General features: G+C 34.6%; 1 protein-coding gene across 11 annotated transcripts in view; it reads left to right on the top strand.

The window, feature by feature from the left end:
• The window catches only part of LOC115066680 (homogentisate 1,2-dioxygenase), a 312,248-nt gene that overhangs the window by 170,062 nt on the left and 124,005 nt on the right, over positions 1–18,181 (top strand). For 9 of the 11 annotated variants that reach the window (XM_049462660.1, XM_049462661.1, XM_049462664.1 and 6 more), the window contains one exon: positions 3,194–3,335. In XM_049462660.1, coding sequence (XP_049318617.1) covers positions 3,194–3,335 — 142 coding nt within the window. The remainder of the gene's footprint in view (positions 1–3,193; positions 3,336–18,181) is intronic. The other 2 variants (XM_049462665.1, XM_049462657.1) reach the window with 1 other exon arrangement.

Here is an 18,181-nt window from a genome sequence, read left to right as displayed (position 1 = left end):
GACTTCGTTCTTTGCTTCTTTGCAGGATGTATAAATGAGCATCCTCCCCCAACTTCAACATACACACCACATTAGCACACCACATCAACTCAACCTCACAACACTGACACACAGCCACCATACTCACCACATCGCCACTTACCATCCACACTACTCATGAGAGCAACACACATCGACACTCATACACAAGTACGCCAACTAACCACCATCACAACGCCCACGAGGAGATCCCAGTTCAGTTGGTTATCGACATCAGCAACGATCGGTGCGCATTTTCCCAAATCTCTCACGCACAGAGATTATAATTTTATAATTATCAATTTAATTTTGAATTTTCAATTGTTTAATAAAATCCTATTGGGTATATACCACCATTAGAATACGTTTGGACATACCAAGAACATCGTTTAATTCTTTATTTTCGGGAAATTTGTGATGAGCTGAAAGGTGCGGGAAAGAAACAGTATCTAATAGTGTGATCAGCGAAAAACGCTACTCCCTCCTCAGTTGCCTTTCTTAGAGAGCAAAATGTGTGAAAAGTTGAGCCCGTGGTAAAATCGCAGTAATCAGCCGTCTTTTTTTGTTTTCATTTGAACAATGTTGCCATTGCTCAATACGCATATATAATTGTGTACTAGGGGCATGCGAATATTCAAAATTTCGAATTATTCGACGCGAATCGAACCGAATTATTCGATCCAAGATTCGACCCGTATATTCGCATTATTCGAATAGTTCGAATAATTCGAATAATTTTCATATTTGACTATTTGCATGATTTTTTAATTACATCTGTCATTTTCGTTTCAAATATTCAAAAAATCAAACATTGGTTATTTTTTTTTAAATTGAATAAATGTGTTCCCATAATTATGAAGAGGAAATTGTGATTATGGAAGTAGAACCTGAAGTTGGTATGGGAGATGATAATGAGGTTGTGTCTTCAACACATCGGGGTCCTGCTTGGAATTTTTTTAAGCTGTGTACTGAAGGATACCGAAGAGCAATATGTAATACTTGCTCGAAAGTATTAAAATTACCAACACGTATGATGTTTTTTTCTGACTTATATATACATATATGTATATCTATATAAATTAATCATTATGTTTTTCTAGCTACTACGTCACCTATGTTGAAGCATTTACATTCGAAACATCCTATTTTATATCAGATATGTGTTGAAATAGGAAAAAAGGGTATAGTTGCAAAAGAAAGTAGAAGTACTAAAGAATGGCCAAAACGTCAGAAACTCGGGCCTCCTACTAAAGCAGAGCTAGATCAACTATGTTAATAAATGTCTAAATCAATTTGAATTAAATAATAGTTTTATTTTCTTTAATTTTGTTCTATTACTGCAATAGAATAATCTATTTAAGATTTTACTTCTTCGAATATTTCGAATTGCTCGAATTATTCGCATTATTCGAATTATTCGAACTATTCGAAATATTCGATATTTGACTCGAACTGGATTCGCATACCCCTATTGTGTACACATCTAAATTTTCAATTACAAACTTTCATAACATAAAATATCAAAACAGAAAAAAAACTATTAAAAATAGTTTATATATTTATAACTAATAGCATTCGACTCTGATTTTGAGTTAGTTTAAGAAAATTTCAAACATATTTAAAATAATTTTTGTAATTACTACAGTTAATCGAGACTGGCAACCCTGCGTTGTGAGAGAGCAATCAGCTCACACGTTTCTACGGAAAAAATCCGAATGCCGTATAAATCTACGGCATCCTACGGCAAAGCGGAAGGGAGTAGCGTTTTTCGCTGATCGCTGGTCGTATCGGCTGACACGGGCTACGGATTTACGTTGTTGGCTGATCACGCTATAATAACCAAAATTTATATACTAATGAGGGTGAATCAAAACGTTTCACAGTGTTATCGCTAATCCAAGATATGAATCCATAAATTGTTTTCAAGTAAACAATTATTAATATTAAAAAGCCTTCTCGTAAAACCTTTGGGCAGTGGGTTGCTAAAAAGCATTATTAAATCTTATATATGTATATATTATATATATACACATAAACAAAATTGTTATATTGCATTCCATGCTCAAGCGAGACTCCAAAAGTCGGGTTAATGCGTTTCCTATTTTGTTTTTATTGTGAGTTCTAAAATGTGACAATAATGGACATAAATTAAAATTGTAATTTCTTTTTTTATGCTTACCCCTTCCATCTTTTTGCAATTTCGACAAAGAAACAAATCAGCTGATCATTTGGCAGGGTTCCATTCGCATTCTAGTAAGTCTACGCACATTGCTTGCCCAACGAAATCGCTACGTAAATTTATCCGGTATGGGCAAATGAATTTTTATACTAATTTTTACAAGTCATTTACGCAATGGTAAACATATACGGTTTACAAGGTGTGCAAGGCCTTTACCCCTTAGTCCTTTAAATATCCACATTGATATTTTTAATACTTTTACTTCACTTTTCCTTATATAATTAAAAATTTTTTGCATACATTTGATTATATTCATAGCCATACAAAATTTTTTGCATTTTGTCACTCCTCTAAATTTTTCAAGATTTTTTATAATTCTATCTATTTAACTCACACAATGACCGATAAAATCCACGAAAATTTCGAAAATCAAATATAATATAGACCCCATATACTGATTTATGGACTGATTTCACCTTTTACTGTAAGAAAATGATGTTTATGAGACCAAGTTTCATCAAGACATCTTAATTTTTGCTCAAATTACACCACACACGGACGGACGGACAGACAATCATTGAATTTCAATTCGTCTCGTCACACCGAAAATGTATATGTTAACCATTTTACTTGTATATCTAACAACTGTTAGTTAAATAAAGTATTGAAAACTGTGGCAACATGTTGTAAGAGTATAAAAAATCCAAACTTGGTCATTTAATTTTTTTCGTAAATTTTGAGGTTATGCGAGAAATGTGTTAAAACTGAAGTTGTAGACAACTTGTAAATAGATCTTTTGCCGGAAATCGAAGTAAACAGTTTTTAACCCTTAAAAATTCAACAGTTTTCCTCCATTATATTTCCTGTAACTTTTGTTATTCTATCCAAAGGGTTTCATTCTACTATGATTTATTTTCCTTTCAACATTTATCTTACATCAAAAGCTTTGGAAAAATTAAAAATTAATTCAAATATGTTTTTTTTTTTGTTTTTTAGTGCCTCAGAAGGGATGTTTGGAAATAACTACTGAATTTGGCAAATTTGTAGTAAGACCAAATGAAATATGTGTCATACCCCAGGGTATTCGCTATTCAGTTAAAGTAAGGGAACCATCAAGGTATGTAACCTCATTAAACTCGTAAGTATCTATCTAAATCCAGAAATTGTATTGTCATGCAAATATAGTATCAATTTTGTTCCTTTGTTAATGTCCGTCTGAACAATAAATATCATTTGTAATTTTTTGGATGGGAAAGCAGTTCGCAGTCTAGTTTGTCCAATTTGACGATACGCCGACGGAGGTATCAGCGGATGCGTTGTCATGGTAGAAAATACTTTTTACTTCGCCAAATGTACCGTAATTTCTGTAATCCGGGGTCGAATTAGCTAATAGTTCGGCATAATGGAGCTTAGTGGCACTTTTGTTCTTCACCAGGTATTCAATGTAGATCACATCGTATGAATGATAAGATAATCTTATTTTAAAGTAAATTCAGCAGTGAAGCTTAAACAACAATAAGCAATCAGTTTTGAGGATGTATGATTATCCAATATATATATATATATATTTGTAAAATTAATAACAATAATGTATGCTTTTCGCTTATGTGCTATTGCCAGCATTGGAATTTTATTCAAGGACATTTTGAGGAAATAGATAAATAATACCTTGACAAATAATACTGTCATGATAAGCTATAAATATTTTTTCATGAACGCATAACAGCTTACTCTTCAACTTTTATTTCAATTCACGCATATAAATTCTTCAGCGAGTAATAAATAACTGATATCAAATAATTTCTATTTTGTAAGCGAAAAACGATTTTAACGATAACACAGTGATAGCTTTTTTCAAAAAAAAAAAGACAAGACCAAATCCGACGGTTTCCCCCTATTTCGGGTCCTATGAATCGAACTGCATCATTACTTTTTTGAGTTACAATCATGGTTTCATACAAAAAATTTGTTGAAGTTTTTCGTCAAAGTGGCCCATTGTAAGAGAAAGGCACATTTTCTTCGGTCTCTAACTTTTTTAATGTTGACTTTTTTGGTAAACTTTCATTGGCAAAGCTTCTCAGAATAAGTCCGTCTTTAAGTTCTTAGATGACTGTAAACCCCAAAATCAATGTCTTTTGTGTCCTTATAGCCAATATGTCGAAAAAACTGAAATTTAATTCATTTTTTTTAATGTTTTTTTCCCTCACGTTTCGTCAATATTTTACCCTTTGATACTTATATTGTGCACAAATCAGCAAGCAACGAGTCAAGCTTTTTGCCGCTGTACCAATGCTCAAGGGGGGCGGCGACTTGGTGAAATCTTTCTCCATGCTCATCGGATTCAGTCGGAACTTGCTGCTCAAAATGGTCCTTGTGATGGTGAAGGAAATGAATTTTTAAGGACATATTCACACCTGTTTCTTCAAAAGCGTCCACCATGTCATCCACATATTTTTTCCAATCTTCAGACCGATGAACTCCTAAGCAATGGTTTATAACGGAGTTCCAGGCAATTTTTTCATTTGGCCTTAGAAGTTCTCCGAATTTTGCATTCTTCATAAGTTTTCTTATATCGGGGCCATTGAGAACACCTGAAAATAATGTATCAACATAACATTCGTTCTATTAAAAGACTTAAAATACCTTCTTTTATTTTCGCCACACTTAGTCTTGGAAATATTTCTGTCAAACATTTAAAAGCATCTCGATTTATTGCTTTTATGAAATTTTGTCGAATTTGGTCTTGTCTTTTTTTTGGACTATCACAGTGTAATTAAATAGCAAAAAAATTACCAATATCTTCGAATTGCCACCCTTTAGCAAAACTTATTGACATTCGTCATTATTTATGCGCGATTGCGTTTAAGATAAAAACATTTACATATGTACGAGAACTAACTTTTTCCATTGCTTAAACTATAATTTAAATGTATAATTCAAAAATTTCAATTTGATCACAGTAGTATATATCAGAAACATAGGTATAACACTTTTCGTGTTTGCTTCTATCTATAGTGGAAAGTTAACATTTCAACAATTAACTACTCGACTTGCACTCCTGCTCCTTATGAGCACTCATCATCAAATCGGTATAAGGGAGCTGTTGGACGGTATTTCAAGCTCGTAATGTACAGCTGCAAACGAAACTATTGGTTTTCTGCGACCGAAAAGGAACAGCCGGTAGAATGAGAATTGCCGTTTCGCAGTAGAGATAAAACAGACTGCCTACCTCGCAACGTTACGATCGACCACAACACTTGCGGGATGGGATAGATACCGAGAGTTCAAGAAGGAAGCGAGACGCATTTGCAGAAAGAAAAAAAAGAGGCCGAAATTCGAATTCGAGTACAAAAAATTTACAAACTGGCCGATAGGGGTAATGCTCGAAAATTCTACGAAAAAATGCGGCGGCTAACAGACGGTTTCAAGACTGGAGCACACTCTTCCAGAACCCCAAAGGTGATCTAGCGACCGATGCGAAGAGGGAACACTTCTTCAGCCTGCTGAATGGCAGTGAAAGTACGCGCCAGAAGAAGGCGAACCCTATTCCCCAATCGATGACGATGGAGCAGACGTTCCATTGGATTGGATTTTGTTAAGAAAGCACGTGTTACAACCATGGGAAGACGCGCAACAATCGAACAATAAAAATTGGTCCTTAAACACCATAAAAACGGACTTTCTCGGCGAGAAATTGCAAAAATTGTGAATATACCAGATGGTACCGTGAAAGCCATCCTTCACAGATTCGGTTTCGAAAACCGCATCGAAAATAAAGGAAAAAAAGCGCCAAACAAGATTTTTAGTAAAACAGATGAACACTATATTGTGCAAAAAATTAAAAAAAGACCCAAAGATTTCAGCCCCCAAACTAGCCAGTGATGTCCGACGTGTTTTAAAAAAACACAATTTTCATGGCCGAGTTGCTCGCAAGAAGCCGTTTATTAATAAAAAAATAGAGACAACCACTTGAAGTTCGCAAAGGAACACATAAAAAAGGATGCAGGATTCTGGAATGATATCATTTTTGCTGATGAGTCCAAATTCAATATTTTTGGATCCGATGGACTTTGATATGTGTGGAGGAAGCCCAATACAGAGCTTCAAGATAAGCACCTAAAGCCGACTGTAAAGCATGGTGGTGGCCATGTAATGGTGTGGGCCTGTATGTCGGCTGCAGGTGTTGGAAGGCTTCAGTTCATAGAGTCAACAATGGACAAAATGCTTTATCTCAATATCCTGAAGAATAATTTGATTCAAAGCGCCGAGGATCTAGGTGTAAAGGACGATTTTAGATTTTACCAAGACAACGATCCCAAACATACTTCGGCAATCGTTCAAAGTTGGCTAATTTACAATTGCCCACATTTGATGAAATCACCGGCACAACCACCCGACCTAAACGTAATTGAAAACCTGTGGTCCATTTTGGTTACAAATATCCGCAAACGACAGATCTCCAATAAAAACGAATACAGAACTACCTCCAGAAACAACAAAAAAGTTGATGGAATCTATGCCAAAGCACCTAAAAATGGTCATAGACTAGAAGGGAGGCCATACAAAACATTAAAATTTTGTTATCCTTTTGTTAATTTTTAATTAATTTAGGAAATGGGTCAAGCAAGCTGTGACATTGAAATAATCAGTATTTTTCTTTTAAGTTGAATAAATATGAAATCTTTTGTTAATTTAATAAGACTTAATCATTTTATTATACCTTCAATACCCAATAAAAAAACTGCGTTTTTATTTTTTTGCTATCTTTTTTAGTTAAAAAGTTATACTCATTTATTTTAGAAAATATAAGGTAGGTCAAACAAGCTGTGAGCCACTGTATATATACATATAAAAATGAAACCCGTTTTCCGTTGTCACGGCATTACGCGTGAATGGCTGGACCGATTTCACTAATTCTTTTATTGTTGTATTTGTTATTATTAAGAGAAGGTTCTTATGTAAAAAAAACTAGGAAAATTGCCGGAAAACGCCTAAAAACAGTCCCTTTCTGTTTCCCATACAAACGTTTTATTTTGTATATATGTACATCCTTATGTAAGTAAAAATGAATGTTTGTTTGTTAGTAACGCTAAGCTCGAGAACGGCGAAACCAATCTTCATGATATTTTCAGAAGTTGTTCACTGTGGATCCGGAAAGGTTCAGAAATAAAAAAAAAACTTTTCATAAGAAAAAGTCGAAAAATTGGAAATTTCCAAAACTTGGCTTTTTTCATACAATCCTTTTTTTTTTGTTTTTCGGTATTTTGATTTGTAAGTTATTTGAATCGTTCAATTTCGGTCGCTTGCTCTTTTATTCCGGCTATTTAAAAAAAAAAAAAAATTTGAAAATTATTCAGTGAAAACGAAGTGATCAATTACAGATTGAAATTTGTGACGAAGCCACGAAGAGGGCCCGCTAATATCGGTCGGTGTTCTTTTTGCCATCAACGCCAAGGCACATGAACGAGTACTCCCAGGATGCGATGACATACGTGTGGAATTATGGATCGGGGTCAATCAGCAAAGGATCGTCACGTTGTCACAGCACGACTTTCCAAAAAACAGCTACGATGTTCTTCTTTGGATGGTGGATAGTGGTTCCACCAGATCAAGTTGATAAAATCATTTCTGCGGAAATTCCTGATGCAGAGAAAGATCCCGTATTAAACGAAGTGATGAAAACCAATATGGTTCATGGACCTTGCGGACACCACAATCCCACTTCGGTTTGTATGTCTAACAATAAATGCACGAAGCACTATCCACTTGCTTTTCTTTCGGAATCGCAAACTGGAAATGATGGATATCCACTCTATCGTTGTAGCTCATCAGACGACCATACAACTTAGAGTAGTGAATATCGAAGTTGACAACATATGGATCGAACTATATTCTCCACTGTTGTCTAATTCACATTCAAAACTCATATCAATGTTTAGTATTGCAGTTTGGTGTAATCTATAAAATACGTTTGTAAGTACGTCACCAAAGGAACCAATATGGCGGTTATTGGTCTTGAACGATACGGTCGATACGTGGATTGCAATAAAGCGCTTTGTAGGGTATTTACTTTTGCAATTCATGAATGTTTTTCGACTGTTGTGCGTTTCGCAGTTCATTTGGAGAATGGCTAAGGAGTGTTTTTCAACCCAGAGAATACAGTCTATCCAGCGGAAACAGTTCCAACATTATTGACATTGACATTGACGAGTTTTTTCTCAACTTGCGTCAGTGATTCGTTTGCGAGAACATTGCTCTATTCGGAAATGCCTTGATATTATACATGGAATGCATCGTCGAAGAAATAGCTACGCAGAAAGTAAGGCCAACCAGTAGATAAACATCCAGGTGTGTTCTCAACGAATTTACATAATCCACCCGAAAACGACGATTGCTAATACCTTCGGTTGCTATTGATAAATGTACGTGGTTCAATTTCATTTGAGTCATTGGGCACTGTGAATGGTAGAGTGTGTGTAACTTTTTGAGAAGTACGCAAGCAATTACAATTGCTGGAACATGATAATAAATGTAATCAAACGATGGACGATTCGATAGCTACTTCGCATGCCACTGAAGTTCGCACACTTTTCGCGATGATCATTTCGACATGTCAGCCAATCAAGTCCACCTGCCTTTTGTCAATTCACTTCAACGAAATATGAACTCGTCACGAATGTTTATGCCAAATTTGCCAAATTATCGTAACTACGAATGCATGAGTGAGTTAACAAACTGTTGATTGTCGCGAGTAAAAGAAATTTAACTTATTTGGACAGTACAATTATTTTCGTGTTGCCTTTTTTATTCAAAATTTCTTACTGACTACATTTTATGATCTTATAGCGGGATTCTGTAACCAGTCTCTAGTCTCTATTTGAGACATTTTGAGGCAAAGTCTCAATTTGAGACTAGTTACTATTCACTAAACAGTCTCTAGCGTTAGTCTCAAAATATTGAGACCTGGTAGTTAGCCGGTCACAAAACTAAAAAGAGCTCTTGTCTGCCATTTTGAATATACTGAATAGAGATCATCATAGATATTAATCGATTGTCGTATTTTTATATTTTGTAAGCAACTCAAACACGAAAAAGTTAAAAATGAATAAATTTTACATAAATTTCGTAAATATTATGAAACAAAGTCAACATATATTTTCATTTTTATTGATAAATATGTTTTTTGACAATGTTATAGAAAAATTAATATATGTTATCGATATATTTATTTTCATTCAAGTGTAAAAACATCTCTGAATAATGAAATGTAATAGATTTTGAGACTGTCACTTACAGAATAGCAAAATCATCTCAAGTCTCAAAAATTGTCTCTAACTCAAAATCTCAAATTTAGAGACTTGAGACTGTCTCACGTTACAGAATCGCACGGTTAGTGCTATTTATACTTACTACATATGTAATGCGGCCGCTGTTATCTGCATACAACTTCTTTGTTGTAATTCGATATCCGTTATCTTGCTAGAACAAAGATAGTTTTGTTATGCTTATCAGTTTTTCGTTATGGAATTCTGTCTGTTGTGTTTTATTGTTTGTTTAGGTTAAGTGTGAAATTTACTTAGGCTATCTTCAGTGTCGCTAACTCCCCTCCTTTTTAACCCTAGAAGGGTACGGTTAAATTGTAGGCGCTTATAGGTACCGATGAGTAAATTTTACTCACACAATTTAGTACGTAAAGGGTACCGATGAGTAAATTTGACTCACACAATTTAGTACGTAAAGGGTACCGATAAGTAAATATGACTCACGTAAAGGGTACAGATGAGTAAATTTGACTCACACAATTTAGTACGTAAAGGGTACCGATGAGTAAATTTTACTCACACAATTTAGTACGTAAAGGGTACCGATGAGTAAATTTGACTCACACAGTTTAGTACGTAAAGGGTACCGATAAGTAAATTTTACTCACTAACTTTTTTTAAATTGTCCACAAGCGCGATAAATCAAACAACACCATTCAATGCTTGCGGCAGCCGATTAATGACAGAGTGGGACAAGCACTGCTAGTGGCTTGACTTTCAGTGTGGCCAACCTGCTGATTTACGAACAAATCTATTCCGTATGTGAGTAAATTTTACTCACAGTACCCTTCTAGGGTTAAAAACGGTGCGTCCTCGCTATGCTGCTACAAATTGTTGTTGTTGAAGACGATTCATTTCGCTGGATTATCATTTAGTATATTGATAGTGCAATTATCAGAGGATTCTCATTGCTGAAAAAATTCTTGCATTTTGAAACCTTTTGATAATTATTACATTTTGCTATCTTAGGATCTATGTAGAATAATTTTACCATGCTTATGAGCTAAGGGGTATACATTAAATAATTTACATTTAGTTTCGAGTATTGGGTATTTGTAAATTGTAATTATAGTCTGTTCTAAATAACAAATATGGATATCAGAATACTCCAATATAATTATTAGTGGAAGATCCAACTATTCATGATTTATTAATTTTTGCACATCATTCAGATTAAGTGTGGCAGAGTAAAAAAAATATATTTTTTTTTTCATATCAATAGTATTAGTTATTGTTTGTAATTCGTTATAAATTTCTCCTATTACTAAATTCTAATTTATTGATTTAGGATCGAGTGTTTCAAGAATTCTTTCAAATTGCTAATTAATGCTCTTTGTTTGTTATTAATTTCTATTAGCATATTAATTGAAGTCTTTATTTCGATAAGGTCGTCATGATCTGGTGTACCAGTTATAAATTTAAGTACAGAACCAAAAAAGTTAAGAGATCTTTTTGACCTATATATGTATATTTGGCATAAGTTGATTTTTTAATGTTTCTATTTTATTTATTAATGTTTTTGTTTCGGGCTGTTTTTCTAAACTATAAGAAGATCTCATTATATCTTCATAGGGCGCAAGTATTTTTGATAAATTTGAAATATGATATAGAAAGGAACTGTTTTTATATATGTATACGAGGTCACTTTCTACGAGAACATATTTCTTGTTACTTAAATCTATTATATTGTCGCATAATGCGATAGGGAAAAGTAAAAGAAAATTATTCCGTACATGCCTTTACTCTTATGTTATCCTTATGGATAATCCGTCCTTTTTAGTCGTTACAGTCTTTCCGTTATCTTTTTTTACAACGTGCTTCGCGTATTTTCTTACGTTCTTATTACGCCTGTGCGTCTTGGAAAATATTACATCACCTGGATTATAGTTCAGCTGCTTTCGATTGCAATTGTGGTGACGCAAGACTCTTTCCTGGTTTTGTTGCATCCGTTCTTGGATGTCGGGATACCCCCTTTGATTATAAAACACGTCCTCGGGTTTCTCGTTGGTAACGGAATGTATGATTTTGTTGTACTGCCGCACAGCTTCAAAAATTTTGTCATCCGGTGCTGAATTATTCTGGTCAGCTAAATTTTTCGCGATTTCAATAATTGTACTGTGTGTACGCTCAACTTGTCCATTCGTAGTAGAATGGAACGCTGGCGTTTTTGTGTGATGTGTTATTTGTAATCGTTTGCAAATTTGTTGTGCACCTATGCTTGTAAACGATAGATCGTTATTAAAAATTCTGCGTTTGGGTATATTTGTGAAAGAATCTCGTCGACGTATTTGTATGTATCTTGTATGTATGTATTTGTCTGAAGTAGCAAAGTTTTTAGTATTTGTCCGTTAAGCTAATGTACATATATGTTATCGCTCATGTAGAATAACACCCCTATTCTGTGCACTTGATAAATTCAACATATTTATAATTTGTCAAAATTTGAAATTTATCAAGCATTTCGTATTCTGTGTCTGAAATAAAAAGCTCTTTTCTTTATAAGTTGTTAAGATGTCAAATGCTCTTGACAGTGCTCGTTATGAATTAAATACATATGTATCTGTTAGGAATCGCGCGCGGCATTTAAAATGTTTACGCGAGGATAGTAATCAATTTTCTTTGAGTAAGAATACTTTTGCGCAAAATTTTCGATTAACTCGTGAAATTTGCCGTTGCTTGATTGATGAACTAGCCCCACACGATAGAAAAACGTCACTACCTTTAACTTCTTTGGACACGGCTCATACCAGAAATGTGTAGGTAACAAGGCAAATTAACGTGCCCATGAATCAGGCGTCCATTTCGAGAAGTGTGCGGGCTGTAGCAAAACTTATTGTGAAGGTGAAGGAAGGAGAAATAAAGTTTCCCAGTTCAACAGAGGAAGAAAGTTTTATAAAAACGGGGCAAGTATTAATAATATACTAATTTAAGCAAATTTATTTGAAATATATTCCAGATTTTATAGAAAACTTGGAATAAAAAGCATCATAGGAGCAATTGACTGCACGCATATTACTATCAATATAATTTGAATAGAAATCAGCTGTTGCTATTTACATTATTTTGTTCACCACACGTGTGGGGAAAAGCTTTGCGAATTGAAGCTTTTACTTTTATCAAGATTGTCACAGAATACCAAAATATTTCTCGCTCGATAAATATTTGAGTTAACTGTCAATATTTTATTAATTTGTCAAATGCACAGAATAGGGGTGTAAGTCTAAGTGTATGTATTCGCCTACTTTGTTTGGCGTTGGTGCGGAACCAATTGGTTATTTGTTTGGTCGGCGTTCATATTTGTTTGTGAGCCAGATTTCACAGTCTTGTACTTCTTTTTTACAAGCGTTACGTATTGTTACAAAAGTAGTATTAAGTTGTATTTGTATTGCTATATGCATCCCTTATTATGAACAATAGCTGTAGGTATATGGGATAGCATTTGTCTTGTTGTAGACATCTGGCGCCGCGGCTGTCTGCTTAGCTGCATTTGGCGCCGTATAGCATTTTGTTCTTGTAATTTCCAGACGCAATATTTTAGAGTGCGTGGCTATATAAACCGTAGCAGCGCCAACGTAATTAATCAGTGCTAAGAGTAAACTGTTATAGTGTAGACGAGTTGTAAAATAAAGAATTGTTGAATTGAATTAAACAGTTTTTGGTTTTATTCGTCAATCCAGAGATACGAACCTAGCAAAGTAAACTAGCAAGCAGTTAAATCGTAACAGTATGTTTGGCCAGTAATATTTTAGGGAAATTTCCTGTGCATTATTTTTGTAGTTTCTGTGTGCACGTCTATTTCGGCTATTACACGAGGCAACTTTTGTTGCGGCAACTCTTGGTTTATAGGCGAGGGGGCGACGAGGAGAGGAGAATCGCGCCGAGTTTCCAGCGTTCAGCAACTCGCTTTGTGTTCTTATTCGTAACAGTTCGCTGCGACGTTTTTCGGCATTCGTGTTCTTTCTTTCGTAGTACATAGTTGCATTTGGTTATATTTTTTTGAAATTAATATTTTGAAGATATTTAAAAAATTTAATTTCATCTTTTGGTAAGTAATTTGCAAATATGTATACAAATATATATAATATAATATAAATATTTTAGAAAATAGAGTATGACGAAAAAATCGAATTAATTAAATATATTGTGAAATGTATGGAGAAAGCCATACAAATTGATTCAGACAAAGGGTGATATATGTGAAAGTCTGTCGTATAATCTTTGTTTTAATTTTGAATTATAAATAAAATGTATTTCTTTATTGACAGAACTGATTAATATATGCGATAGAGTGTCCCAAATACCTATTAGGAAAAAGAAACGACAATGGGTTAAAGTAAAGTGAAAGAGAATGAGAAAAAAACTCGAACAGAGTTGCACAACACAAGTTGCTCGTGTGAAGGTAATGGGCGACAGCAAAAGAGAATCGCCCGAGAATTAGCAACAAAAGTTGCTTCATGTAATTGCGCTCTATGCAAAGAACGTATATTTATAGCAGTGGTGCGCACGCCTCAATACTACTACATTTTACGTTTGCACTGCACAAACATTGCTATAGATTTTCGCTGCCATGTACACTGAACAAATTTTGTTAGAAATACTCAAGACATTTACATACATATGTACTAATATACAACGCAATATTCGTAACTTCGACGTTCCACACTACATTTATTGCAACGACTTAATATTTTGTAACACAATAAGCATTGCGCTTCCCCTTCATCAGTTTCAATAAAAAAATAATTTTCTTGCCATTCGCTTGAAAACATTTTAAAAACTCGAGGTGTTTCTGTGAGTGTATTTAAAAAAATGCGCGATGCGATGTTGCTTGCTCAACGGAAACTAAATGCCGATTCTTTGTGTTGACCTAGCGTACGTGTTTAGCCGCTTTCGTGTGCGTGTAATATTTTTCGCAGTAGCAGAATTATCAGTCAAACACGCGTGTTTGGATTTTTTTTGCGTTGAGCGCCACTGATTTATAGAGAATGTTCACGATGTCTAAAATTTTGGGATATTTACATTTTTGGATGAGCGTGTTTCACCACAGAAAATTATTAGCGTGTTTCACCACTTAACATCAGGGGCATGAAAATAACAGAACTGAGAAGTTGTTAGAGCCAATGGGAAAAAATATGTTAATTTCAATGTTTACAAATGTACGCTTACAGATTCGTATATTTACAATGCGCAAACGACTGCATATAATTTATATACATACTAGCTGACCCGGCGAACTTCGCCCCGCCCAATTTTTATTTTTTTTGGAAGTCATAGACTCGTATAACTTTACCACAAATAATATAAACTTCAAACAACGCATTTTCATTTAATGTTTTTAATGTTTGTAGCGCCATCTACTGTAACATACCGTACTCAATGCCGCTGTTAGCGCCACCAACTGGTGGATAGCTCTTTGCTAATAATAAACAAATAATTTGCAATAAATAAATAATGCGACTATAAGGAGAGTTATAAACTATCCTATCTTTCAAGTTGGACCAAACTGCACACAGTGTTAAAAATTTCATTAAAATCGGTTCAGTAGTTTAGGAGTCCATCGTAAACAAACAACGTGACACGTGATTTTTATATATTAAGATGTACATACATATGTACGAGTATATAGAAAATATACTCGTATAATAAAGTCATATATGCATTATTTCCTACATAAGTATGTAAATATTTAATTAATATAGGTTTGATAAGATACTTATATACACACATATTTATTTACAGGCCTTTAAAAGTTTTGATAACATGTTAAAAGACCAAGCGGTCGCACATATTCACGTACATATATATGTAATTATGTGTCCAGGTAAACAAAAAGAACCATACGCATAATGTTTGTAAATGTGTCTACCCACATCTTTGTATGTAAATTTATGCTTCATGCGAAATCTTAGTTTCACGGGCAACCAATGGCTGAAGCTCAAGTTTTTTCAAAGAGTCAACAACAAAGCATCACAACATTGTGTTGTTGGTAGAAAATCCGAGCTGTGCCGAAAACACAAACGAGCGATCGCCAATTGCCACTGCTTCCCTTGCCGCTGTACAGCTTCGTCAACAAACCAGGGTAAATATGGATGTTTGTGTGTGAGCTTGCATACATATCGACGCAGATTTTTGCAAGCCGCGTGAAAATATTTTTACATTCCTTGACAAATACAGTCATTCCCCGTTATGTGCCACAATCAAAGATACTGATTTTTGTGGTTTGTTGAAATTAAAAATATAATATGGCACTAGGCGAGTGTGGATACTTAAGCGAGTGTTACTTAAAATAATAATTTCTATGTATTTCAAAAAACAAACCCTGAGGTGCAGTCAGATATGGACAGTTAAGAGGGATGATTTTCATTTAAGCGGAATACTACTTAACCGGGATTCACTGTACACATAAATCAGAGGAATATTGAATATTTTCTTCGGCACATTTCTTGACTTGAAAATCGACAAATAAACTATGTTGTCAATTTTATTCTATACTTATATTTGCGGGGTTGTCGCTTTTTCCTTCTCATACAAATATCAGAAATTGTTCAATTTATGATTTTTAGCTTTTGCCATCGTCGCGAAAAGACGCTTGTTGGCAAAGGCATGCTTGGGGAGATGTAATGGTATTTGTTTTTATGAATGAAGCAAGTTTGCCTGTTGAAAGTGCGCTTGCGTTCATGAATGAAAATGTTGTTGTTTTGTGCTTTTCTGCAAATTTGGGATCGACCATTTCGCTGCCATATTGACTGGTGACTCCTGCTATATTAGACGATTTTTGTTTTTGTAGAACAATATTCGTAGTTTTTGCGGGTGACATAAAGGGTGATTTTTTAAGAGCTTGATAACTTTTAAAAAAAAAAAAACGCATAAAATTTGCAAAATCTCATCGGTTCTTTATTTGAAACGTTAGATTGGTTCATGACATTTACTTTTTGAAGATAATTTCATTTAAATGTTGACCGCGGCTGCGTCTTAGGTGGTCCATTCGGAAAGTCCAATTTTGGGCAACTTTTTCGAGCATTTCGGCCGGAATAGCCCGAATTTCTTCGGAAATGTTGTCTTCCAAAGCTGGAATAGTTGCTGGCTTATTTCTGTAGACTTTAGACTTGACGTAGCCCCACAAAAAATAGTCTAAAGGCGTTAAATCGCATGATCTTGGTGGCCAACTTACGGGTCCATTTCTTGAGATGAATTGTTGTCCGAAGTTTTCCCTCAAAATGGCCATAGAATCGCGAGCTGTGTGGCATGTAGCGCCATCTTGTTGAAACCACATGTCAACCAAGTTCAGTTCTTCCATTTTTGGCAACAAAAAGTTTGTTAGCATCGAACGATAGCGATCGCCATTCACCGTAACGTTGCGTCCAACAGCATCTTTGAAAAAATACGGTCCAATGATTCCACCAGCGTACAAACCACACCAAACAGTGCATTTTTCGGGATGCATGGGCAGTTCTTGAACGGCTTCTGGTTGCTCTTCACCCCAAATGCGGCAATTTTGCTTATTTACGTAGCCATTCAACCAGAAATGAGCCTCATCGCTCAACAAAATCGGACGTAAAGCGCGAAACACATTTCGAACCGAACACTGATTTTGGTAATAAAATTCAATGATTTGCAAGCGTTGCTCGTTAGTAAGTCTATTCATGATGAAATGTCAAAGCATACTGAGCATCTTTCTCTTTGACACCATGTCTGAAATCCCACGTGATCTGTCAAATACTAATGCATGAAAATCCTAACCTCAAAAAAATCACCCGTTACATATCTACATGTGAACGCATATAAGTATGTATGTATGTTGTGTATGCATTATTTGTGTGGGAATGTCATGCGCACATATTTACATGTGTACTAATATTTGTATGTTGGTTTGTGTATACATTATTTGTTAGGCAATGCCGGACATATATGAATGTACTTACATATTTGGGTGTCCGTTATTTACCAAATTGATTATTATTGACGAGACGCCCCCTAAACTTTTAGTTTTCCATCTAAAAAAAAATATCAGACCATAAAAAGCCCTTAATTTTCATAATAAACCTTGCCCCAAACACGATAGGTACATTTCCCATTGAAATTACATGGGATTTTGCCACTTTTTACAAATTTTTTTTTCTCTGGAACTTTCTGGTTTGTAGGAATAAAAAAGTCATATTCTTATACAGAATTGAATGCTCTTTTAGATGGAAAACTAAAAGTTTAAGGGGCGTCTCGTCAAAAATAATCAATTTGGTAAATAACGGACACTCTAATACATGTAGAGCAGAGTGCGCACACTTTTTACTGATAAATGATAATATTACGATTTGAATTTGAATGGTACTTACATATGTATGTACATACATACATATGTATGTAATTATGCGCTGATATGTAGATGCGTATGAAAATTACATGTACATATATTATTGTAATATATTTAGGCAATTCACAAGCTTTGTTGTATGTCTTATGTCATATTTAATATTCTTAAAAAATACGACACTTGTGAGCACCCTTAACTGTTGTATGTCATATTTTGTCATATTTCTACACTTAATCAGCTGATAGTGAAAAATTAAGAAGACAGAAATGCCACAAGAAAGTCAGAAAAATAAAATTATAGCTTCTTTATGTGAAAATCATGCATTGTCTCTATTAGGAGTTGAATCAAGTGAGT

Source organism: Bactrocera dorsalis, chromosome 1 (assembly GCF_023373825.1).
Source record: "Bactrocera dorsalis isolate Fly_Bdor chromosome 1, ASM2337382v1, whole genome shotgun sequence".
NCBI classification, from domain to species: domain Eukaryota; kingdom Metazoa; phylum Arthropoda; class Insecta; order Diptera; family Tephritidae; genus Bactrocera; species Bactrocera dorsalis.
This window is presented reverse-complemented; position numbering and strand designations above follow the sequence as displayed.